This window comes from Oncorhynchus mykiss, chromosome 15, assembly GCF_057628025.1.
Source record: "Oncorhynchus mykiss isolate SJ-2025 chromosome 15, ASM5762802v1, whole genome shotgun sequence".
In the NCBI taxonomy this organism is placed as follows: Eukaryota; Metazoa; Chordata; class Actinopteri; order Salmoniformes; family Salmonidae; genus Oncorhynchus; species Oncorhynchus mykiss.
In genome coordinates, this window is record NC_143036.1 from 86,494,371 (window position 1) to 86,519,866 (window position 25,496).

Here is a 25,496-nt window from a genome sequence, read left to right on the forward strand (position 1 = left end):
CTCCCACTGTCTCTGCCTCCTCTCTGCCTCTCTACCCTCTCCCACTGTCTCTGCCTCTCTACCCTCTCCCACTGTCTCTGCCTCTCTACCCTCTCCCTCTGTCTCTGCCTCTTCTCTCCTTCCTCTCTCTCTGATTCCTTCACACTTATCACTCTGCCATACATTTTCTTCCTTTCTTTCTCAATTTTCTAGTTTCCTCTCCTCCTTTCTCCTCCTCTTCTGTTATCTGAGAGTGATGTGTTAGTGTCAGAGAGAGGGAGGGAGGGAGGGAGGAAAGGGGATAGATTGGTGTAGGTCTGGCCCACGCATCAGTGGGAGACTGAGCCTTTCTATCCACACACACACAGTCAGTGTGTCATGCTTGCACTGTGTGGGCTGAACTGAGCATTCTTGCCATACAGTAACGGTACATAGACTGCCTCCTCTTTCCTCTCTCTCTCTCTCCTCTCTTTCCCCTCTCTCTCTCATCCATTTCTCGTTCCCCTCGCTTTCCTCGTTTCCTCTTCTTCTCTCTTTCCTCTCTTTCCTCTCTCTCCATCTCTTTCTTTCTCCCCATCTCTCTGGCTTTCTCACACTCTACATCTCTCTCTTTCTCTCTCACACTCCATCTCTCTCTCCACCTCTCTCTCAGTGTGCAGGCAGAGAAGCCTGGTGATGGAGGATCTGTGTCTCTGATGCTGTGGGTGAGTCTCTTCTCTCTCCTGCATGCTTTCTGTTGAGGGTTGCAATGTGTGTGTGTGTGTGTGTGTGTGTGTGTGTGTGTGTGTGTGTGTGTGTGTGTGTGTGTGTGTGTGTGTGTGTGTGTGTGTGTGTGTGTGTGTGTGTGTGTGTGTGAGTGAAGCAGCTAATGACACAGCTTGCCTCTCACCTGCTGTACCTCTACCTGTCTCTACCTGATTACAGTCGTGACTGAAGCTTCTTCACCCACACGTCACTTTCCCTCCTCCCCTCTCTCTCCTTTTTCCCCTTCTCCCTCTCTGTCCTGCCCTCTCATTTTCTCCCTCTCCATTCCCAAACCAATAAATACTTTTGGTACCTTCAAGATATAAAACATATCATGAGTAATCCACATGACAAGGTTTCAGTATGATGATGAGACTGGTTGAGTGTCAAGATGTTTCAGTATGATGATGAAGACTGGTTGATTGTTTCAGTATGATGATGAAGACTTGTTGAGTGTTTCAGTATGATGATGAGACTGGTTGAGTGTTTCAGTATGATGATGAAGACTTGTTGAGTGTTTCAGTATGATGATGAGACTGGTTGAGTGTTTCAGTATGATGATGAAGACTTGTTGAGTGTTTCAGTATGATGATGAAGACTTGTTGAGTGTTTCAGTATGATGATGAGACTGGTTGAGTGTTTCAGTATGATGATGAAGACTTGTTGAGTGTTTCAGTATGATGATGAGACTGGTTGAGTGTCAAGATGTTTTAGTACGATGATGAAGACTGGTTGAGTGTTTCAGTATGATGATGAAGACTGGTTGAGTGTTTCAGTATGATGATGAAGACTTGTTGAGTTTTTCAGTATGATGATGAGACTGATTGAGTGTTTCAGTATAATGATGAGACTGGTTGAGTGTATCATTATGATGATGAGCCTGGTTGAGTGTGTCAGTATGTTTCAGTATGATGATGAAGACTGGTTGAGTTTTTCATTATGATGATGAAGACTGGTTGAGTGTTTCAGTATGATGATGAGACTGGTTGAGTGTTTCAGTATAATTATGAGACTGGTTGAGTGTTTCATTATGATGATGAGACTGGTTGAGTGTTTCAGTATGATGTTGAGACTGGTTGAGTGTTTCAGTATGATGTTGAGACTGGTTTAGTGTTTCATTATGATGATGAAGACTGGTTGAGTGTTTCAGTATGATGATGAAGACTGGTTTAGTGTTTCAGTATGATGATGAGACTGGTTGAGTGTTTCAGTATGATGATGAGACTGGTTGAGTGTCTCAATGTCTCAGTATGATGATGAAGACTGTCTGAGTGTTTCATTATGAAGATAAAGACTGGTTGAATGTTTCACTATGATGATGAAGACTAGTTGAGTGTTTCAGTATGATGATGAAGACTGGTTGAGTGTTTCAGTATGATGATGAAGACTGATTGAGTGTTTCATTATGAAGATAAAGACTGGTTGAGTGTTTCAGTATGATGATGAGCCTGGTTTAGTGTTTCAGGATGATGATGAGATTGGTTGAGTGTCTCAATGTTTCAGTATGATGATGAAGACTGGTTGAGTGTTTCAGTATGATGATGAGGACTGGTTGAGTGTTTCATTATGGTGATGGAGACTGGTTGAGTGTTTCAGTATGAAGATGAGACTGGTTGAGTGTTTCAGTATGATGATGAGGACTGGTTGAGTGTTTCAGTATGATGATGAGACTGGTTGAGTGTTTCATTATGGTGATGAAGACTGGTTGAGTGTTTCAGTATGGTGATGAAGACTGGTTGAGTGTTTCAGTATGATGATGAGACTGGTTGAGTGTGAAAAACTAGTGTCTAAATGTTTTTGTTTGTATTTCTGATGTATGTTTGAGGGTTATGTAATGAATATCTCTCTCTCACCTCTTTCTCTCAATTAAATTAAATTTAAGGGCTTTATTGTCATGGAAACATATGTTTACATTGCCAAAGTAAGTGACATAGATAATAAACAAAAGGGAAATAAATGAACAGTAAACATCACACTCACAAAAGCACAACATTTTAAAAATAATATAGATATTTTAAATGTTATTACTGGCTATGTACAATGTTGTAGGAATGTGGAAATAGTTGAAGTACAAAAGGGAAGATGAATAAACAGAGGAATATGGGTTGTATTTACAATGGTGTTTGTTCTTCACTGGTTGCCATTGTGGCAACAGGTCACAAATCTCGCTGCACACAGGTATTTCACGTATGGAAGTTTATCAATGTTGGATTTGTTTTGTAATTCTTTGTGGGTCTCTGTGTAATCTGAGGCAAATATGTCTCTCTAATATGGTCATACATTTGACAGGAGATTAGGAAGTTCAGTTCGGTTTCAAATCAAATCAAATCAAATTTATTTGATTTCCACCTCATTTTGTGGGCAGTGTGCACAGCCTGTCTTCTCTTGAGAGCTAAGTCCGCCGATGGTGGCCTCTCTCAATAGCAAAGCCATGCTCACTGCGTCTGTACATAGTCAAAGCTTTCCATCATTTTGGGTCAGTCACAGTGGTCAGGTATTCTGTTTAGCAAATAACATTCCAGTTTGCTTTTTCAACGTGTCAAGTAATTCTTTTTTTGTTTTCTCCTGATTTGGTTGGGTCTAATTGTGTTGCTGTCCTGGGGCTTTGAGGGGTCTGGTTGTGAACACAGCTCGCTGAGGGGACTCTTCTCCAGGTTCATCTCTCTGTAGGTGAGGGCTTTGTAATGGAAGGTTTGGGAATCACTTCCTTTGAAGTGGTTGTAGAATTTAACAGCTAGAATATAATTGTTATTTTGGGGATTCTGGGTAAAGTCCTAATTCTGCTCTGCGTGCATTAGTTGGTGTTCTACATTGTACACGGAAGATGATTTTGCAGTTCTACATGCAGAGTCTCAATTTGGTGTTTGTCCCATTTTGTGAATTCTTGGTTGGTGAGCGGACCCCAGACCTCACAACCATATAGGGCAATGGGTTCTATCGCTGATTCAGAAATGTGTCAAATGTTATGCTCCTTTTGTGTGCATAACAGCTTTATGGAAGTTACCTGTGGTGCTGATGTTTAGGTTGAGGTAGGTATAGTTGTTGGTGTGCTCTAGGGCAACAGTGTCTAGATGGAATTTGTATTTGTGGTCCTTTGGAACACCATTATTTTTGTTTTACTGAGATTTTCTATCAGGGCCCAGGTCTGGCAGAATCTGTGCATAAGATTTAGGTGCTGCTGTAGGCCCTCCAATGGTTGGGGACAGAAGCACCAGATCATCAGCAAGCAGTATACATTTGACCTCAGATTCTAGCAGGGTGAGGCCGGGTGCTGCAGACTGTTCTAGAGCCCTTGCCAATTGGTTGATATATATGTTGAAGAGGGTGGGGCTCAAGCTGCGTACATGGATTTTATAATGTCGTATGTTTTCCCACAACACCGCTTTCCATCAATGTATATACCAGATCCTCATGCCGAATTGAGTCTAAAGCTTTTTTTGAAATCAACAAAGCATGAGAAGACTTTGTCTTTGTTTTGGTTTGTTTGTCAATTAAGGTGTGCAGAGTGAATATGTGGTCTGTCGTACGGTCATTTGTTAAAAAGACAAATTGAAATATGATCAGTACATTGTTTTCACTGAGGAAATGTAGGAGTCTGCTGTTAATGATAATGCAGAGGATTTTCCCAAGGTGGCTGTTGACGCATATCCCGCGGTAGTTATTGGGGTCACATTTCTCTTCACTTCTGTGGATTGGGGTGATCAATCCTTGGTTCCATGTATTGGGGAAGATGCCAGAGCTGAGGATAATTTTAAAGATTTTAAGAATAGCCAATTGGAACTTGTGGTCTGTATATTTGATCATTTCATTGAGGATCCCATCAACACCACAGGCCTTCTTGGGTTGGAGGGTTGGCATTTTGTCCTCTAGTTCATTCATTGTAATTGGAGAATCCAGTGGGTTCTGGTCATCTTTAATAGTTGACTGTTTTATTGATCATGTGTATGTTTTTGCTGGTTGTCCTTTGTTATAGAGCCAATCAGATTGGAGAAGTGATTTATCCATAGATATATACTGTAGTTATAGAGCCAATCAGATTGGAGAAGTGATTTATCCATAGATAGATACTGTAGTTATAGAGCCAATCAGATTGGTGATTTGTGGTTTATCCATAGATAGATACTGTAGTTATAGAGCCAGTCAGATTGGTGTTGTGGTTTATCCATAGATAGATACTGTAGTTATAGAGCCAATCAGATTGGTGTTGTGGTTTATCCATAGATAGATACTGTAGTTATAGAGCCAATCAGATTGGTGTTGTGGTTTATCCATAGATAGATACTGTAGTTATAGAGCCAGTCAGATTGGTGTTGTGGTTTATCCATAGATAGATACTGTAGTTATAGAGCCAATTAGATTGGAGAAGTGATATATCCATAGATATATACTGTAGTTATAGAGCCAATCAGATTGGAGAAGGGGTTTATCCATAGATAGATACTGTAGTTATAGAGCCAATCAGATTGGTGTTGTGGTTTATCCATAGATAGATACTGTAGTTATAGAGCCAGTCAGATTGGAGAAGGGGTTTATCCATAGATAGATACTGTAGTTATAGAGCCAATCAGATTGGAGAAGGGGTTTCTCTCTCTCTCTCTCTCTCTCTCTCTCTCTCTCTCTCTCTCTCTCTCTCTCTCTCTCTCTCTCTCTCTCTCTTTTTTCAAGGGGCTTTATTGGCATGGGAAACATGTGTTAACATTGCCAAAGCAAGTGCACAGTGCTCCTTGGGATGTTTAAAGCTTGGGAAATATTTTTGTATCCAAATCCGGCTTTAAACTTCTTCACAACAGTATCTCGGACCTGCCTGGTGTGTTCCTTGTTCTTCATGATGCTCTCTGCGCTTTTAACGGACCTCTGAGACTATCACAGTGCAGGTGCATTTATACGGAGACTGGATTACACACAGGTGGATTGTATTTATCATCATTAGTCATTTAGGTCAATATTGGATCATTCAGAGATCCTCACTGAACTTCTGGAGAGAGTTTACTGCACTGAAAGTAAAGGGGCTGAATAATTTTGCACACCCAATTTTTCAGTTTTTGATTTGTTAAAAAAGTTTGAAATATCCAATAAATGTCGTTCCACTTCATGATTGTGTCCCACTTGTTGTTGATTCTTCACAAACTAATACAGTTTTATATCTTTATGTTTGAAGCCTGAAATGTGGCAAAAGGTCGCAAAGTTCAAGGGGGCCGAATACTTTCGCAAGGCACTGTATATATATATACAGTGTTGTAACGATGTACAAATGGTTAAAGAACACAAGGGAAAATAAATAAGCATAAATATGGGTTGTATTTACAATGGTGTTTGATCTTCACTGGTTGCCCTTTTCTTGTGGCAACTGGTCACACATCTTGCTGCTGTGATGGCACACTGTGGAATTTCCCCCAGTAGATATGGGAGTTTATCAAAATTGGATTTGTTTTCGAATTCTTTGTGGATCTGTGTAATCTGAGGGAAATATGTATCTCTAATATGGTCATACATTGGACAGGAGGTTAGGAAGTGCAGCTCAGTTTCCACCTCATTTTGTGGGCAGTGTGCACATAGCCTGTCTTCTCTTGAGAGTCAGGTCTGTCTATGGCGGCCCTTCTCAATAGCAAGGCTGTACATAGTCAAAGATTTCCTTACGTTTGGGTCAGTCACAGTGGACAGGTATTCTGCCACTGTGTACTCTCTGTTTAGGGCCAAATAGCATTCTAGTTTGCTCAGTTTTTTTGTTAATTCTTTCCAATGTGTCAAGTAATTATATTTTTGTTTTCTCATGATTTGGTTGGTTCTAATTGTGCTGCTGTCCTGGGGCTCTGTGGGGTCTGTTTGTGTTGGTGAACAGAGCCCAGGACCAGCTTGCTTAGGGGACTCTTCTCTTGGTTCATCTCTCTGTAGGCTGATGGCTTTGTTATGGAAGGTTTGGGAATAGCTTCCTTCCTCTCTCTCTCTCTCTCTCTCTGTCTCTCTCTCCGTGTGTGTGTCTCTCTGTATCTTTCTCTCTGTGTATGTCTATCTGTGTGTCTCTCTCTCTTTCTCTGTGTTTCTCTCTTTCTCTGTGTCTGTCTCTCTCTCTCTCTCTGTCTCTCTCTCTCTCTCTCTCTCTCAGTGTTCAGTTTGAGGGAAGTTTATAGCTGAACCTGTTCTTTGGTTGTCATGGTAACAGCAGGGAGGTGCAGTGAGGTACTGGAATATGGAAAAATGGAGCGTAGGAGCTCTCTATCATCTCTCTGTTTCTCTATCTTTGTTTCACTCCCTTTATCAGTGTTGGGATGACTTGGCCTTTCTGAGGGTAGTGAAGGTTCCTCTAGTCCTGTATGGTAGGAAAGGTTCCTCTAGTCCTGTATGGTAGGGAAGGTTCCTCTAGTCCTGTATGGTAGGAAAGGTTCCTCTAGTCCTGTATGTGTGGTAGGAAAGGTTCCTCTAGTCCTGTATGGTAGGGAAGGTTCCTCTAGTCCTGTATGGTAGGGAAGGTTCCTCTAATCCTGTATGGTAGGAAAGGTTCCTCTAGTCCTGTATGTGTGGTAGGAAAGGTTCCTCTAGTCCTGTATGGTAGGGAAGGTTCCTCTAGTCCTGTATGGTAGGGAAGGTTCCTCTAATCCTGTATGGTAGGGAAGGTTCCTGTAGTCCTGTATGGTAGTGAAGGTTCCTCTAGTCCTGTATGTATGGTAGGGAAGGTTCCTTTAGTCCTGTATGGTAGGGAAGGTCCCTCTCGTCCTTTATGTATGGAAGGGAAGGATCCTCTAGTCCTGTATGGTAGGGAAGGTCCCTCTAGTCCTATATGGTAGGAAGGTCCCTCTAGTCTTGTATGGTAGGGAAGGTTCCTCTAGTCTTGTATGGTAGGGAATGTTCCTATAGTCCTGTATGATAGGGAAGGTTCCTCTAGTCCTGTATGTATGGTAGTGAAGGTTCCTCTAGTCCTGTATGTATGGTAGGGAAGGTTCCTCTAGTCCTGAATATATGGTAGGGAAGGTTCCACTAGTCCTGTATTATAGGGAAGGTTCCTCTAGTCCTGTATTATAGGGAAGGTTCCTCTAGTCCTGTATGTATGGCAGTGAAGGTTCCTCTAGTCCTGTATGGTAGGGAAGGTTTGTCTAGTACTGTATGGTAGGAGAGGTTCTCTAGTCCTGTATGGTAGTGAAGGTTCCTCTAGTCCTGTATGGTAGGGAAGGTTCCTCTAGTCCTGTATGGTAGGGAAGGTTCCTCTAGTCCTGTATGGTAGTGAAGGTTCCTCTAGTCCTGTATGGTAGTGAAGGTTCCTCTAGTCCTGTATGTCTGGTAGTGAAGGTTCCTCTAGTCCTGTATGTATGGTAGGGAAGGTTCCTCTAGTCCTGAATGTATGGCAGGGAAGGTTATACTAGTCCTGTATTATAGGGAAGGTTCCTCTAGTCCTGTATTATAGGGAAGGTTCCTCTAGTCCTGTATGTATGGCAGTGAAGTTTCCTCTACTCCTGTATGGTAGGGAAGGTTTGTCTAGTACTGTATGGTAGGAGAGGTTCTCTAGTCCTGTATGGTAGTGAAGGTTCCTCTAGTCCTGTATGGTAGGGAAGGTTCCTCTAGTCCTGTACGTAGGGAAGGTTCCTCTAATCCTGTATGGTAGGGAAGGTTCCTGTAGTCCTGTATGGTAGTGAAGGTTCCTCTAGTCCTGTATGTATGGTAGGGAAGGTTCCTTTAGTCCTGTATGGTAGGGAAGGTCCCTCTCGTCCTTTATGTATGGAAGGGAAGGATCCTCTAGTCCTGTATGGTAGGGAAGGTCCCTCTAGTCCTATATGGTAGGAAGGTCCCTCTAGTCTTGTATGGTAGGGAAGGTTCCTCTAGTCTTGTATGGTAGGGAAGGTTCCTATAGTCCTGTATGATAGGGAAGGTTCCTCTAGTCCTGTATGTATGGTAGTGAAGGTTCCTCTAGTCCTGTATGTATGGTAGGGAAGGTTCCCCTAGTCCTGAATATATGGTAGGGAAGGTTCCACTAGTCCTGTATTATAGGGAAGGTTCCTCTAGTCCTGTATTATAGGGAAGGTTCCTCTAGTCCTGTATGTATGGCAGTGAAGGTTCCTCTAGTCCTGTATGGTAGGGAAGGTTTGTCTAGTACTGTATGGTAGGAGAGGTTCTCTAGTCCTGTATGGTAGTGAAGGTTCCTCTAGTCCTGTATGGTAGGGAAGGTTCCTCTAGTCCTGTATGGTAGGGAAGGTTCCTCTAGTCCTGTATGTATGGTAGGGAAGGTTCCTCTAGTCCTGAATGTATGGCAGGGAAGGTTATACTAGTCCTGTATTATAGGGAAGGTTCCTCTAGTCCTGTATTATAGGGAAGGTTCCTCTAGTCCTGTATGTATGGCAGTGAAGGTTCCTCTACTCCTGTATGGTAGGGAAGGTTTGTCTAGTACTGTATGTTAGGAGAGGTTCTCTAGTCCTGTATGGTAGTGAAGGTTCCTCTAGTCCTGTATGGTAGGGAAGTTCCCTCTAGTCCTATATGGTAGGAAGGTTCCTCTAGTCTTGTATGGTATGGAAGGTTCCTCTAGTCCTGTATGGTAGGGAAGGTGCCTCTAGTCCTGTATGTATGGTAGTGAAGGTTCCTCTAGTCCTGTATGTATGGTAGGGAAGGTTCCTCTAGTCCTGTATGTATGGTAGGGAAGGTTCCTCTAGTCCTGAATGTATGGTAGGGAAGGTTCCACTAGTCCTGTATTATAGGGAAGGTTCCTCTAGTCCTGTATAAGATTCCTCTAGTCCTGTATGTATGGCAGTGAAGGTTCCTCTAGTCCTGTATGGTAGGGAAGGTTCCTCTAGTCCTGTATGTATGGTAGTAAAGGTTCCTCTAGTCCTGTATGTATGGCATGGAAGGTTCCTCTTGTCCTGTATGGTAGTGAAGGTTCCTCTAGTCCTGTATGGTATTGAAGGTTCTTCTAGTCCTGTATGTATGGTAGTAAAGGTTCCTCTAGTCCTGTATTGTAGTAAAGGTTCCTCTAGTCCTGTATTGTAGGGAAGGTTCCTCTAGTCCTGTATGGTAGGGAAGGTGTGTCTAGTACTGGATGGTAGGAGAGGTTCTCTAGTCCTGTATGGTAGGGAAGGTTCCTCTAGTCCTGTATGGTAGGGAAGGTTCCTCTAGTCCTGTATGTATGGTAGTGAAGGTTCCTCTAGTCCTGTATGGTAGGGAAGATTCCTCTAGTCCTGTATGGTAGTGAAGGTTCCTCTAGTCCTGTATGTATGGTAGTAAAGGTTCCTCTAGTCCTGTATGTATGGCATGGAAGGTTCCTCTTGTCCTGTATGGTATTGAAGGTTCCTCTAGTCCTGTATGGTATTGAAGGTTCTTCTAGTCCTGTATGTATGGTAGTAAAGGTTCCTCTAGTCCTGTATGATAGGGAAGGTTCCTCTAGTCCTGTATGATAGGGAAGGTTCCTCTATTCCTGTATGGTAGGGAAGGTTCCTCTAGTCCTGTACGGTAGGGAAGGTTCCTCTAATCCTGTATGGTAGGAAAGGTTCCTCTAGTCCTGTATGTATGGTAGGAAAGGTTCCTCTAGTCCTGTATGGTAGGAAAGGTTCCTCTAGTCCTGTATGGTAGGGAAGGTTCCTCTAATCCTTTATGGTAGGAAAGGTTCCTCTAGTCCTGTATGTGTGGTAGGAAAGGTTCCTCTAGTCCTGTATGGTAGGGAAGGTTCCTCTAGTCCTGTATGGTAGGGAAGGTTCCTCTAATCATGTATGGTAGGAAAGGTTCCTCTAGTCCTGTACGGTAGGGAAGGTTCCTCTAATCCTGTATGGTAGTGAAGGTTCCTCTAGTCCGTTATGTATGGTAGGAAAGGTTCCTCTAGTCCTGCATGGTAGGAAAGGTTCCTCTAGTCCTGTATGGTAGGGAAGGTTCCTCTAATCCTGTATGGTAGGAAAGGTTCCTCTAGTCCTGTATGTGTGGTAGGAAAGGTTCCTCTAGTCCTGTATGGTAGGGAAGGTTCCTCTAGTCCTGTATGGTAGGGAAGGTTCCTCTAATCATGTATGGTAGGAAAGGTTCCTCTAGTCCTGTATGGTAGGGAAGATTCCTCTAGTCGTGTATGGTAGTGAAGGTTCCTCTAGTCCTGTATGGTAGGGAAGATTCCTCTAGTCCTGTATAGTAGGGAAGGTTCCGCTAGTCCTGTATAGTAGGGAAGGTTCCTCTAGTCCTGTATGTATGGTAGGGAAGGTTCCTGTAGTCCTGTATGGTAGTGAAGGTTCCTCTAGTCCTGTATGTATGTTAGGGAAGGTTCCTCTAGTCCTGTATGGTAGGGAAGGTCCCTCTCGTCCTTTATGTATGGAAGGGAAGGATCCTCTAGTCCTGTATGGTAGGGGAGGTCCCTCTAGTCCTATATGGTAGGAAGGTTCCTCTAGTCTTGTATGGTAGGGAAGGTTCCTCTAGTCCTGTATGGTAGGGAAGATTCCTCTAGTCCTATATAGTAGGGTAGGTTCCGCTAGTCCTGTATAGTAGGGAAGGTTCCTCTAGTCCTGTATGTATGGTAGGGAAGGTTCCTGTAGTCCTGTATGGTAGGGAAGGTTCCTCTAGTCCTGTATGTATGTTAGGGAAGGTTCCTCTAGTCCTGTATGGTAGGGAAGGTCCCTCTCGTCCTTTATGTATGGTAGTGAAGGTTCCTATAGTCCTGTATGTATGGTAGGGAAGGTTTTCTAGTCCTGTATGTATGGCAGTGAAGGTTCCTCTAGTACTGTATGTATGGTAGAGAAGGATCTGTATATCTAAATGGCCAGACAACTCAGTCAGGGAAATACCTTGAAGCTCTGATGTTAGGCGTTAAGAATAGGTACGTTAGTTCAGGTGGGTGGGGTAGTTCAGGGGTTAGGGCTAGGTAGGTGGGTGGGTTAGTTCAGCGGTTAGGGCTAGGTAGGTATGTTAGTTCAGCGGTTAGGGCTAGGTAGGTGGGTGGGTTAGTTCAGGGGTCAGGGCTAGGTGGGTGGGTGGGTTAGTTCAGGGGTCAGGGCTAGGTAGGTGGGTTAGTTCAGGGGTTAGGGCTAGGTGGGTTAGTTCAGGGGTTAGGGCTAGGTAGGTGGGTTAGTTCAGGGGTCAGGGCTAGGTAGGTAGGTTAGTTCAGGGGTCAGGGCTAGGTAGGTGGGTTAGTTCAGGGGTTAGGGCTAGGTGGGTGGGTTAGTTCAAGGGTCAGGGCTAGGTAGGTTAGTTCAGGGGTTAGGGCGAGGTGGGTTAGTTCAGGGGTCAGGGCTAGGTAGGTTAGTTCAGGGGTTAGGGCGAGGTGGGTTAGTTCAGGGGTTAGGGCGAGGTGGGTTAGTTCAGGGGTTAGGGCTAGGTAGGTAGGTTAGTTCCGGGGTTAGGGCTAGTTAGGTGGGTTAGTTCAGGGGTTAGGGCTAGGTAGGTGGGTTAGTTCAGGGGTCAGGGCTAGGTAGGTGGGTTAGTTCAGGGGTTAGGGCTAGGTGGGTTAGTTCAGGGGTTAGGGCTAGGTAGGTGGGTTAGTTCAGGGGTCAGGGCTAGGTAGGTAGGTTAGTTCAGGGGTCAGGGCTAGGTAGGTGGGTTAGTTCAGGGGTTAGGGCTGGGTGGGTTAGTTCAGGGGTTAGGGCTAGGTAGGTGGGTTAGTTCAGGGGCTAGGTAGGTGGGTTAGTTCAGGGGTTAGGGCTAGGTAGGTGGGTAAGTTCAGGGGTTAGGGCTAGGTAGGTAGGTTAGTTCAGGGGCTAGGTAGGTGGGTTAGTTCAGGGGTTATGTGGGTAATGTAGTGTGTTTGTGAATGTGGTTGTTCAGCCAGGAACCTAGGAAAGAGATGGAATGTGTCTGTGTTTTTGTGTTTTTGTGTAACGTAGTGTGTTTGTGTGTAATGTAGTGTGTTTGTGTGTGTTTGTGTGTAACGTAGTGTGTTTGTGTGTAACAGTGTGTTTGTGTGTAATGTAGTGTGTTTGTGTAATGTACTTTGTGTGTGGTTGTCTGGGTTATCTGGGCCTTGCAGCTCCTCCAGTTCTTCCTGCCAAACATCCGTCTCCACGGGAACACAGACAGGAAAGAGGAAGTGTGAGCTAATAGGAAACTTTTAGAACAGGAGGAAAGGGAGGAGGGGAAGACAGTAGGGTACGGTAGGTAGGAGAGGAAAGATTAAAAATATGTCAAAGGATGTGTTTAGGGGTTAGGGTTGTGGTTAGGGTTTAGGGTTGTGGTTATGGTTTAAGGTTGTGGTTATGGTTTAGGGTTGTGGTTAGGGGTTAGGGTTGTGGTTAGGGGTTAGGGTTGTGGTTATGGTTTAGGGTTGTGGTTAGGGGTTAGGGTTTAGGGTTGTGGTTAGGGTTTAGGGTTTAGGGTTGTGGTTATGGTTTAGGGTTGTGGTTATGGTTTAGGGTTGTGGTTAGGGTTTAGGGTTGTGGTTAGGGGTTAGGGTTGTGGTTATGGTTTAGGGTTGTGGTTAGGGGTTAGGGTTGTGGCAGGGTTTAGGGTTGTGGTTATGGTTTAGGGTTGTGGTTATGGTTTAGGGTTGTGGTTAGGGGTTAGGGTTGTGGTTAGGGGTTAGGGTTAGGGTTGAGGTTAGCGTTTAGGGTTGTGGCTAGGGGTTAGGGTTGTGGTCAGGGTTTAGGGTTATGGTTAGGGTTTAGGGTTGAGGTTAGGGTTTAGGGTTGTGGTTAGGGGTTAGGGGTTAGGGTTGTGGTTATGGTTTGGGCTTGTGGTTAGGGGTTAGGGTTGTGACAGGGTTTAGGGTTGTGGTTAGGGGTTAGGGGTTAGGGTTGTGGTTATGGTTTAGGGTTGTGGTTAGTGTTTAGGGTTGTGGTTAGTGTTTAGGGTTGTGGTTATGGTTTAGGTTTGTGGTTATGGTTTAGGGTTGTGGTTATGGTTTAGGGTTGTGGTTATGGTTTAGGGTTGTGGTTAGGGGTTAGGGTTGTGGTTAGGGTTGTGGTTAGGGATTAGGGTTAGGGTTTAGGTTAGGGTTAGGGTTGTGATTAGGGGTTAGGGTTGTGGTCAGGGTTTAGGGTTATGGTTAGGGTTTAGGGTTGAGGTTAGGGTTTAGGGTTGTGGTTAGGGGTTAGGGTTGTGGTTATGGTTTAGGGTTGTGGTTAGGGGTTAGGGTTGTGGTCAGGGTTTAGGGTTGTGGTTATGGTTTAGGGTTGTGGTTAGGGTTTAGGGTTGTGGTTAGGGTTTAGGGTTGTGGTTATGGTTTAGGGTTGTGGTTAGGGGTAGGGTTGTGGTTAGGGTTAGGGGTTAGGGTTGTGGTTAGGGGTTAGGGTTGTGGTTAGGGTTTAGGGTTATGGTTAGGGGTTAGGGTTGTGGTTAGGGGTTAGGGTTGTGGTTAGGGGTTAGGGTTGTGGCAGGGTTTAGGGTTGAGGTTAGGGTTAGGTGTTAGGGTTAGGGTTGTGGTTAGGGGTTAGGGTTGCGGTCAGGGTTTAGGGTTGTGGTTAGATTTTAGGGTTGTTTTTAGCGTTTGGGGTTGTGGTTAGGGTTTAGGGTTGTGGTTAGGGTTTAGGGTTGTGGTTAGGGGTTAGGTTATGGGTTGTGGTTAGGATTATGGGTTGTGGGTTGTGGTCAGGTTTTAGGGTTGTAGTTAGGGTTTAGGGTTGTGGTTAGGGTTTAGGGTTGTGGTTCGGGTTTGGGTTTAGGGTTAGGGTTGTGGTCAGGGTTTAGGGTTGTGGTCAGAGTTTAGAGTTGTGGTTAGGGGTTAGGGTTGTGGTTAGGGTTGTGTTTAGGGTTGTGGTTAGGGGTTACGGTTGTGGTTAGGGTTATGGTTAGGGGTTAGGGTTGTGGCAGGGTTTAGGGTTGAGGTTAGGGTTAGGTGTTAGGGTTAGGGTTGTGGTTAGGGGTTAGGGTTGCGGTCAGGGTTTAGGGTTGTGGTTAGATTTTAGGGTTGTTTTTAGGGTTTGGGGTTGTGGTTAGGGTTTAGGGTTGTGGTTAGGGGTTAGGTTATGGGTTGTGGTTAGGGTTATGGGTTGTGGGTTGTGGTCAGGTTTTAGGGTTGTAGTTAGGGTTTAGGGTTGTGGTTAGGGTTTAGGGTTGTGGTTCGGGTTTGGGTTTAGGGTTAGGGTTGTGGTCAGGGTTTAGAGTTGTGGTTAGGGGTTAGGGTTGTGGTTAGGGTTGTGTTTAGGGTTGTGGTTAGGGGTTACGGTTGTGGTTAGGGTTGTGTTTAGGGTTGTGGTCAGGGTTTAGGGTTGTGGTTAGGGGTTAGGGTTGTGGTCAGGGTTTAGGGTTGTGGTTAGGGGTTAGGGTTGTGGTCAGGGTTTAGCGTTATGGTCAGGGTTTAGGGTTGTGGTCAGGGTTTAGGGTGGTGGTTAGGGTTTAGGGTTGTGGTTAGGTTTGTGGTCAGGGTTTAGGGTTGTGGTTAGGGCTTAGGGTTAGGTTAGGGGTTAGGGTTGTTGTTGGGTTGTGGTTAGGGTTAGGGTCAGGGTTTAGGGTGGTGGTTAGGGTTTAGGGTGGTGGTTAGGGTTAGGGTTGTGGTTAGGGTTAGGGTTGTGGTCAGGGTTTAGGGTTGTAGTCAGGGTTTAGGGTTGTGGTTTAGGGTTGTGGTCAGGGCTTAGGGTTGTGGTTAGGGGTTAGGGTTGCCGTTGGGTTGTGAATAGGAATGTGCTTAAGGTTGTGGTTAGGGTTCAGGGTTGTATTTAGGGTTTAGGGTTGTGGTTAGATTTTAGGGTTGTTTTTAGGGTTTGGGGTTGTGGTTAGGGTTTAGGGTTGTGGTCAGGGTTTAGGGTTGTGGTTAGGGTTTAGGGTTGTGGTTCGGGTTTGGGTTCAGGGTTAGGGTTAGGGTTGTGGTCAGGGTTTAGGGTTGTGGTTAGGGTTTAGGGTTGTGGTTCGGGTTTGGGTTCAGGGTTAGGGTTTAGGGTTGTGGTCAGGGTTTAGGGTTGTGGTTAGGGTTTAGGGTTGTGGTTCGGGTTTGGGTTCAGGGTTAGGGTTAGGGTTGTGGTCAGGGTTTAGGGTTGTGGTTAGGGTTTAGGGTTGTGGTTCGGGTTTGGGTTCAGGGTTGTATTTAGGGTTTAGGGTTGTGGTTAGATTTTAGGGTTGTTTTTAGGGTTTAGGGTTGTGGTTAGGGTTTAGGGTTGTGGTCAGGGTTTAGGGTTGTGGTTAGGGTTTAGGGTTGTGGTTCGGGTTTGGGTTCAGGGTTAGGGTTAGGGTTGTGGTCAGGGTTTAGGGTTGTGGTTCGGGTTTGGGTTCAGGGTTAGGGTTAGGGTTGTGGTCAGGGTTTAGGGTTGTGGTTCGGGTTTGGGTTCAGGGTTAGGGTTAGGGTTGTAGTTAGCGGTTGTGGTTATGGGTTGTGATTAGGGTTATGGTCAGGGTTTAGGGTTGTAGAGCTGTCATTAACCAATCAGTGAGCTCTAAAAGGAGTACAGGATGTCACCATGTCACTTGATTTTGTTGTGGTCACTGAGCACCAACCTATCACTGAGGACCAATATTGCTAGCCTTTCTATTAGTCAGATGTGAGGAGCTGGAGCCGTCCTGCTGGTGGTTAAGGAGGAAATGAGGGGGAAGTGTGTTCCTTCCCACTCCTCCCTCCTCTGGTTTCCCTTCAGAAAGACAAGAGAGTTATCAAGACACTGTAGAGCCCTAAACACAGAGAAGTACAGACTACAGGACTACTACAGACCAGTACATTACTACTACAGACCAGTACCTTACTACTACAGACCAGTACAGGACTACTACAGACCAGCACAGGAGTACTACAGACTACTACAGACCAGCACAGGAGTACTACAGACAAACACAGGACTACTACAGACCAGCACAGGAGTACTACAGAGCCAGCACAGGAGTACTACAGAGCCAGCACAGTAGTACTACAGACTACTACAGACCAGCGCAGGAGTACTACAGACAAGCACAGGAGTACTACAGACCAGCACAGGAGTACTACAGACCAGCACAGGACTACTACAGACCAACACAGGACTACTACAGACCAACACAGGACTACTACAGACCAGCACAGGACTAGTACAGACGAGAACAGGAGTACTACAGACTACTACAGACCAGCACAGGACTACTACAGACCAGCGCAGGACTACTACAGACAGGCACAGGAGTACTACAGACCAGCACAGGAGTACTACAGACCAGCACAGGAGTACTACAGACCAGCACAGGAGTACTACATACCAGCACAGGACTACTACAGACCAACACAGGACTACTACAGACCAGCACAGGAGTACTACATACCAGCACAGGAGTAATACACACTACTACAGACCAGCACAGGAGTACTACAGACCAGCACAGGAGTACTACAGACCAGCACAGGAGTACTACATGCCAGCACAGTAGAGTACTATACACTACTACATACCAGCACAGAAGTACTACAGACCAGCACATTACTACCACAGACCAGTACAGACCAGTTTGGTGACAGTGGAACCAGCAGGATCATTTTGATGGGATCCCAGACCAGAGGTGACTATGATGTCCTGATGGTGTATATTCTCTAACCCTTGTCCACATACTAACTACCCCTACCTAACCCTGGTCCACATACTACCTACCCCTACCTAACCCTGGTCCCTGGTCCACATACTACCTACCCCTACCTAACCCTGGTCCACATACTACCTACACCTACCTAACCCTGGTCCCTGGTCCACATACTACCTACCCCTACCTAACCCTGGTCCACATACTACCTACCACTACCTAACCCTGGTCCACATACTACCTACCCCTACTTAACCCTGGTCCACATACTACCTACCCCTACCTAACCCTGGTCCACATACTACCTACCCCTACCCCTACCTAACCCTGGTCCACATACTTCCTACTCCTACTTAACCCTGGTCCACATACTACCTACCCCTACCCCTACCTAACCCTGGTCCACATACTACCTACCCCTACCTAACCCTGGTCCACATATTACCTACCCCTACCTAACCCTGGTCCACATACTACCTACCCTTACCTAACCCTGGTCCACATACTACCTGCCCCTACCTAACCATGGTCCACATACTACCTAACCCTACCCCTACCTAACCCTGGTCCACATACTACCTGACCCAACCCTACCTAACCCTGGTCCACATACTACCTACCCCTACCTAACCCTGGTCCACATACTACCTACCCTTACCTAACCCTGGTCCACATACTACCTACCCCTGCCTAACCCTGGTCCACATACTACCTAACCCTACCCCTACCTAACCCTGGTCCACATATTACCTACCCCTACCTAACCCTGGTCCACATACTACCTACCCCTACCTAACCCTGGTCCACATACTACCTACCCCTACCTAACCCTGGTCCATATACTACCTACCCCTACCTAACCCTGGTCCACATACTACCTACCCCGACCTCTACCTAACCCTGGTCCACATACTACCTACCCCTAACCCTACCTAAACCTGGTCCACATTCTACCTGACCACACCTAACCCTGGTCCACATACTTCCTACCCCTACCTAACCCTGGTCCACATACTACCTACCCCTACCTAACCCTGGTCCACATACTACCTACCCTTACCTAACCCTGTTCCACATACTACCTACCCCTACCTAACCCTGGTCCACATACTACCTACCCCTATCTAACCCTGGTCCACATACTACCTACCCCTACCTAACCCTGGTCCACATACTACCTACACCTACCTAACCTTGGTCCACCTACTACCTACCCCTACCCCTACCTAACACTGGTCCACATACTACCTACCCCTACCCCTACCTAACCCTGGTCCACATACTACCTACCCCTACCTAACCCTAGTCCACATACTACCTACCCCTACCTAACCCTGGTCCACATATTACCTACCCCAACCTGACCCTGGTCCACATACTACCTACCCCTACCTAACCCTGGTCCACATATTACCTACCCCAACCTGACCCTGGTCCACACACTACCTACCCCTACCTCTACCTAACCCTGGTGCACACACTACCTACCCCTAAACCTACCTAAACCTGGTCAACATTCTACCTGACCATACCTAACCCTGGTCCACATACTTCCTACCCCTACCTAACCCTGGTCCACATACTACCTACCCCTACACCTACCTAACCCTGGTCCACATACTACCTACCCCTACCTAACCCTGGTCCACATACTACCTACCCCTACCTAACCCTGATCCACATACTACCTACCTCTACCCCTACCTAACCCTGGTCCACATACTACCTGACCCTACCCCTACCTAACCCTGGTCCACATACTACCTACCCCTACCTAACCCTGGTCCACATACTACCTACCCCTACCCCTACCTAACCCTGGTCCACATACTACCTACCCCTACACCTACCTAACCCTGGTCCACATACTACCTACCCCTACACCTACCTAACCCTGGTCCACATACTACCTACCCCTACCTAACCCTGGTCCACATACTACCTACACCTACCTAACCTTGGTCCACCTACTACCTACCCCTACCCCTACATAACCCTGGTCCACATACTACCTACCCCTACCCCTAACTAACCCTGGTCCACATACTACCTACCCCTACCCCTACTTAACACTGGTCCACATACTACCTACCCCTACCCCTAACTAACCCTGGTCCACATACTACCTAACCCTACCTAACCCTAGTCTACATACTACCTACCCCTACCTAACCCTGGTCCACATATTACCTACCCCAACCTAACCCTGGTCCACATACTACCTACCCCTACCCCTACCTAACCCTGGTCCACATACTACCTGACCCTACCCCTACCTAACCCTGGTCCACATACTACCTACCCCTACCTAACCCTGGTCCACATACTACCTACCCCTACCCCTACCTAACCCTGGTCCACATACTACCTACCCCTACACCTACCTAACCCTGGTCCACATACTACCTACCCCTACACCTACCTAACCCTGGTCCACATACTACCTACCCCTACCTAACCCTGGTCCACATACTACCTACACCTACCTAACCTTGGTCCACCTACTACCTACCCCTACCCCTACATAACCCTGGTCCACATACTACCTACCCCTACCCCTAACTAACCCTGGTCCACATACTACCTACCCCTACCCCTACTTAACACTGGTCCACATACTACCTACCCCTACCCCTAACTAACCCTGGTCCACATACTACCTAACCCTACCTAACCCTAGTCTACATACTACCTACCCCTACCTAACCCTGGTCCACATATTACCTACCCCAACCTAACCCTGGTCCACATACTACCTACCCCTACCCCTACCTAACACTGGTCCACATACTACCTACCCCTACCCCTACCTAACCCTGGTCCACATACTACCTACCCCTACCTAACCCTAGTCCACATACTACCTACCCCTACCTAACCCTAGTCCACATACTACCTACCCCTACCTAACCCTGGTCCACATATTACCTACCCCAACCTGACCCTGGTCCACATACTACCTACCCCTACCTAACCCTGGTCCACATATTACCTACCCCAACCTGACCCTGGTCCACACACTACCTACCCCTACCTCTACCTAACCCTGGTGCACACACTACCTACCCCTAAACCTACCTAAACCTGGTCAACATTCTACCTGACCATACCTAACCCTGGTCCACATACTTCCTACCCCTACCTAACCCTGGTCCACATACTACCTACCCCTACACCTACCTAACCCTGGTCCACATACTACCTACCCCTACCTAACCCTGGTCCACATACTACCTACCCCTACCTAACCCTGATCCACATACTACCTACCTCTACCCCTACCTAACCCTGGTCCACATACTACCTACCCCTACCCCTAACTAACCCTGGTCCACATACTACCTACCCCTACCCCTACTTAACACTGGTCCACATACTACCTACCCCTACCCCTAACTAACCCTGGTCCACATACTACCTAACCCTACCTAACCCTAGTCTACATACTACCTACCCCTACCTAACCCTGGTCCACATATTACCTACCCCAACCTAACCCTGGTCCACATACTACCTACCCCTACCCCTACCTAACACTGGTCCACATACTACCTACCCCTACCCCTACCTAACCCTGGTCCACATACTACCTACCCCTACCTAACCCTAGTCCACATACTACCTACCCCTACCTAACCCTAGTCCACATACTACCTACCCCTACCTAACCCTGGTCCACATATTACCTACCCCAACCTGACCCTGGTCCACATACTACCTACCCCTACCTAACCCTGGTCCACATATTACCTACCCCAACCTGACCCTGGTCCACACACTACCTACCCCTACCTCTACCTAACCCTGGTCCACATACTACCTACCCCTAACCCTACCTAAACCTGGTCCACATACTACCTACCCCTACCTAACCCTAGTCCACATACTACCTACCCCTACCTAACCCTAGTCCACATACTACCTACCCCTACCTAACCCTGGTCCACATATTACCTACCCCAACCTGACCCTGGTCCACATACTACCTACCCCTACCTAATCCTGGTCCACATATTACCTACCCCAACCTGACCCTGGTCCACACACTACCTACCCCTACCTCTACCTAACCCTGGTGCACACACTACCTACCCCTAAACCTACCTAAACCTGGTCAACATTCTACCTGACCATACCTAACCCTGGTCCACATACTTCCTACCCCTACCTAACCCTGGTCCACATACTACCTACCCCTACACCTACCTAACCCTGGTCCACATACTACCTACCCCTACCTAACCCTGGTCCACATACTACCTACCCCTACCTAACCCTGATCCACATACTACCTACCTCTACCCCTACCTAACCCTGGTCCACATACTACCTACCCCTACCCCTAACTAACCCTGGTCCACATACTACCTACCCCTACCCCTACTTAACACTGGTCCACATACTACCTACCCCTACCCCTAACTAACCCTGGTCCACATACTACCTAACCCTACCTAACCCTAGTCTACATACTACCTACCCCTACCTAACCCTGGTCCACATATTACCTACCCCAACCTAACCCTGGTCCACATACTACCTACCCCTACCCCTACCTAACACTGGTCCACATACTACCTACCCCTACCCCTACCTAACCCTGGTCCACATACTACCTACCCCTACCTAACCCTAGTCCACATACTACCTACCCCTACCTAACCCTAGTCCACATACTACCTACCCCTACCTAACCCTGGTCCACATATTACCTACCCCAACCTGACCCTGGTCCACATACTACCTACCCCTACCTAACCCTGGTCCACATATTACCTACCCCAACCTGACCCTGGTCCACACACTACCTACCCCTACCTCTACCTAACCCTGGTGCACACACTACCTACCCCTAAACCTACCTAAACCTGGTCAACATTCTACCTGACCATACCTAACCCTGGTCCACATACTTCCTACCCCTACCTAACCCTGGTCCACATACTACCTACCCCTACACCTACCTAACCCTGGTCCACATACTACCTACCCCTACCTAACCCTGGTCCACATACTACCTACCCCTACCTAACCCTGATCCACATACTACCTACCTCTACCCCTACCTAACCCTGGTCCACATACTACCTGACCCTACCCCTACCTAACCCTGGTCCACATACTACCTACCCCTACCTAACCCTGGTCCACATACTACCTACCCCTACCCCTACCTAACCCTGGTCCACATACTACCTACCCCTACACCTACCTAACCCTGGTCCACATACTACCTACCCCTACACCTACCTAACCCTGGTCCACATACTACCTACCCCTACCTAACCCTGGTCCACATACTACCTACACCTACCTAACCTTGGTCCACCTACTACCTACCCCTACCCCTACATAACCCTGGTCCACATACTACCTACCCCTACCCCTAACTAACCCTGGTCCACATACTACCTACCCCTACCCCTACTTAACACTGGTCCACATACTACCTACCCCTACCCCTAACTAACCCTGGTCCACATACTACCTAACCCTACCTAACCCTAGTCTACATACTACCTACCCCTACCTAACCCTGGTCCACATATTACCTACCCCAACCTAACCCTGGTCCACATACTACCTACCCCTACCCCTACCTAACCCTGGTCCACATACTACCTGACCCTACCCCTACCTAACCCTGGTCCACATACTACCTACCCCTACCTAACCCTGGTCCACATACTACCTACCCCTACCCCTACCTAACCCTGGTCCACATACTACCTACCCCTACACCTACCTAACCCTGGTCCACATACTACCTACCCCTACACCTACCTAACCCTGGTCCACATACTACCTACCCCTACCTAACCCTGGTCCACATACTACCTACACCTACCTAACCTTGGTCCACCTACTACCTACCCCTACCCCTACATAACCCTGGTCCACATACTACCTACCCCTACCCCTAACTAACCCTGGTCCACATACTACCTACCCCTACCCCTACTTAACACTGGTCCACATACTACCTACCCCTACCCCTAACTAACCCTGGTCCACATACTACCTAACCCTACCTAACCCTAGTCTACATACTACCTACCCCTACCTAACCCTGGTCCACATATTACCTACCCCAACCTAACCCTGGTCCACATACTACCTACCCCTACCCCTACCTAACCCTGGTCCACATACTACCTACCCCTACCTAACCCTGGTCCACCTACTACCTACCCCTACCTAACCCTGGTCCATATACTACCTACCCCTACCTAACCCTGGTCCACATACTACCTACCCCGACCTCTACCTAACCCTGGTCCACATACTACCTACCCCTAACCCTACCTAAACCTGGTCCACATTCTACCTGACCACACCTAACCGTGGTCCACATACTTCCTACCCCTACCTAACCCTGGTCCACATACTACCTACCCCTACCTAACTCTGGTCCACATACTACCTACCCCTACCTAACCCTGTTCCACATACTACCTATCCCTACCTAACCCTGGTCCACATACTACCTACCCCTATCTAACCCTGGTCCACATACTACCTACCCCTACCTAACCCTGGTCCACATACTACCTACACCTACCTAACCTTGGTCCACATACTACCTACCCCTACCTAACCCTGGTCCACATACTACCTACCCCTACCTAACCCTGGTCCACATACTACCTACCCCTACCTAACCCTGGTCCACATACTACCTACCCCTACACCTACCTAACCCTGGTCCACATACTACCTACCCCTACCTAACCCTGATCCACATACTACCTACCTCTACCCCTACCTAACCCTGGTCCACATACTACCTGACCCTACCCCTACCTAACCCTGGTCCACATACTACCTACCCCTACCTAACCCTGGTCCACATACTACCTACCCCTACCCCTACCTAACCCTGGTCCACATACTACCTACCCCTACACCTACCTAACCCTGGTCCACATACTACCTACCCCCACACCTACCTAACCCTGGTCCACATACTACCTACCCCTACCTAACCCTGGTCCACATACTACCTACACCTACCTAACCTTGGTCCACCTACTACCTACCCCTACCCCTAAATAACCCTGGTCCACATACTACCTACCCCTACCCCTAACTAACCCTGGTCCACATACTACCTACCCCTACCCCTACTTAACACTGGTCCACATACTACCTACCCCTACCCCTAACTAACCCTGGTCCACATACTACCTAACCCTACCTAACCCTAGTCTACATACTACCTACCCCTACCTAACCCTGGTCCACATATTACCTACCCCAACCTAACCCTGGTCCACATACTACCTACCCCTACCCCTACCTAACCCTGGTCCACATACTACCTACCCCTACCTAACCCTGGTCCACATATTACCTACCCCAACCTAACCCTGGTCCACATACTACCTACCCCTACCTCTACCTAACCCTGGTCCACATACTACCTACCCCTAACCCTACCTAAACCTGGTCCACATTCTACCTGACCATACCTAACCCTGGTCCACATACTTCCTACCCCTACCTAACCCTGGTCCACATACTACCTACCCCTACCTAACCCTGGTCCACATACTACCTACCCCTACCTCCACCTAACCCTGGTCCACATACTACCTACCCCTACCCCTACCTAAGCCTGGTCCACATACTACCTACCCCTACCCCTACCTGACCCTGGTCCACATACTACCTAACCATACCTAACCCTGGTCCACATACTACCTACCCCCACCTGACCCTGGTCCACATACTACCTAACCCTAACCCTACCTAAACATGGTCCACATTCTACCTGACCATACCTAACCCTGGTCCACATACTTCCTACCCCTACCTAACCCTGGTCCACATACTACCTAACCCTACCTAACCCTGGTCCACATACTACCTACACCTACCTAACCCTGGTCCACTTACTACCTACCCCTACCTAACCCTGGTCCACATACTACCTACCCCTACACCTACCTAACCCTGGTCCACATACTACCTACCCCTACCTAACCCTGGTCCACATACTACCTAACCCTACCTAACCCTGGTCCACATACTACCTACCCCTACCTAACCCTGGTCCACATACTTCCTACCCCTACCTAACCCTGGTCCACATACTACCTAACCCTACCTAACCCTGGTCCACATACTACCTACACCTACCTAACCCTGGTCCACATACTACCTACCCCTACCTAACCCTGGTCCCTGGTCCACATACTACCTACCCCTACCTAACCCTGGTCCACATACTACCTACCCCTACCTAACCCTGGTCCACATACTATCTACCCCTACCTAACCCTGGTCCACATACTACCTACCCCTACCCAACCCTGGTCCACATACTTCTTACCTCTACCCCTGTTGGAGCATGCCCCTAGCTATCTGTAATGATGTCTGAGTGTTGGAGCATTCCCCTGGCTATCTGTAATAATGTCTGAGTT

The 25,496-nt window shown here is 47.4% G+C and overlaps 1 protein-coding gene across 8 annotated transcripts in view; it reads left to right on the forward strand.

Annotated features, from left to right (window-relative positions):
- The first annotated feature begins 313 nt into the window (after window positions 1–313).
- shank3b (SH3 and multiple ankyrin repeat domains 3b) overlaps window positions 314–25,496 on the forward strand; it is a 117,433-nt gene continuing 92,250 nt past the window's right edge. For 5 of the 8 annotated variants that reach the window (XM_090201525.1, XM_090201526.1, XM_090201528.1 and 2 more), the window contains exon 1: window positions 15,933–17,052. Coding sequence is in view for 3 of the 8 variants with exons in the window: in XM_090201529.1 (XP_090057655.1) it covers window positions 675–683 (9 nt within the window). In the remaining 5 variants the exon portion in view is untranslated. Of the gene's footprint in view, window positions 684–15,932; window positions 17,053–25,496 lie in introns of those variants that run through there. The other 3 variants (XM_090201531.1, XM_090201527.1, XM_090201529.1) reach the window with 2 other exon arrangements.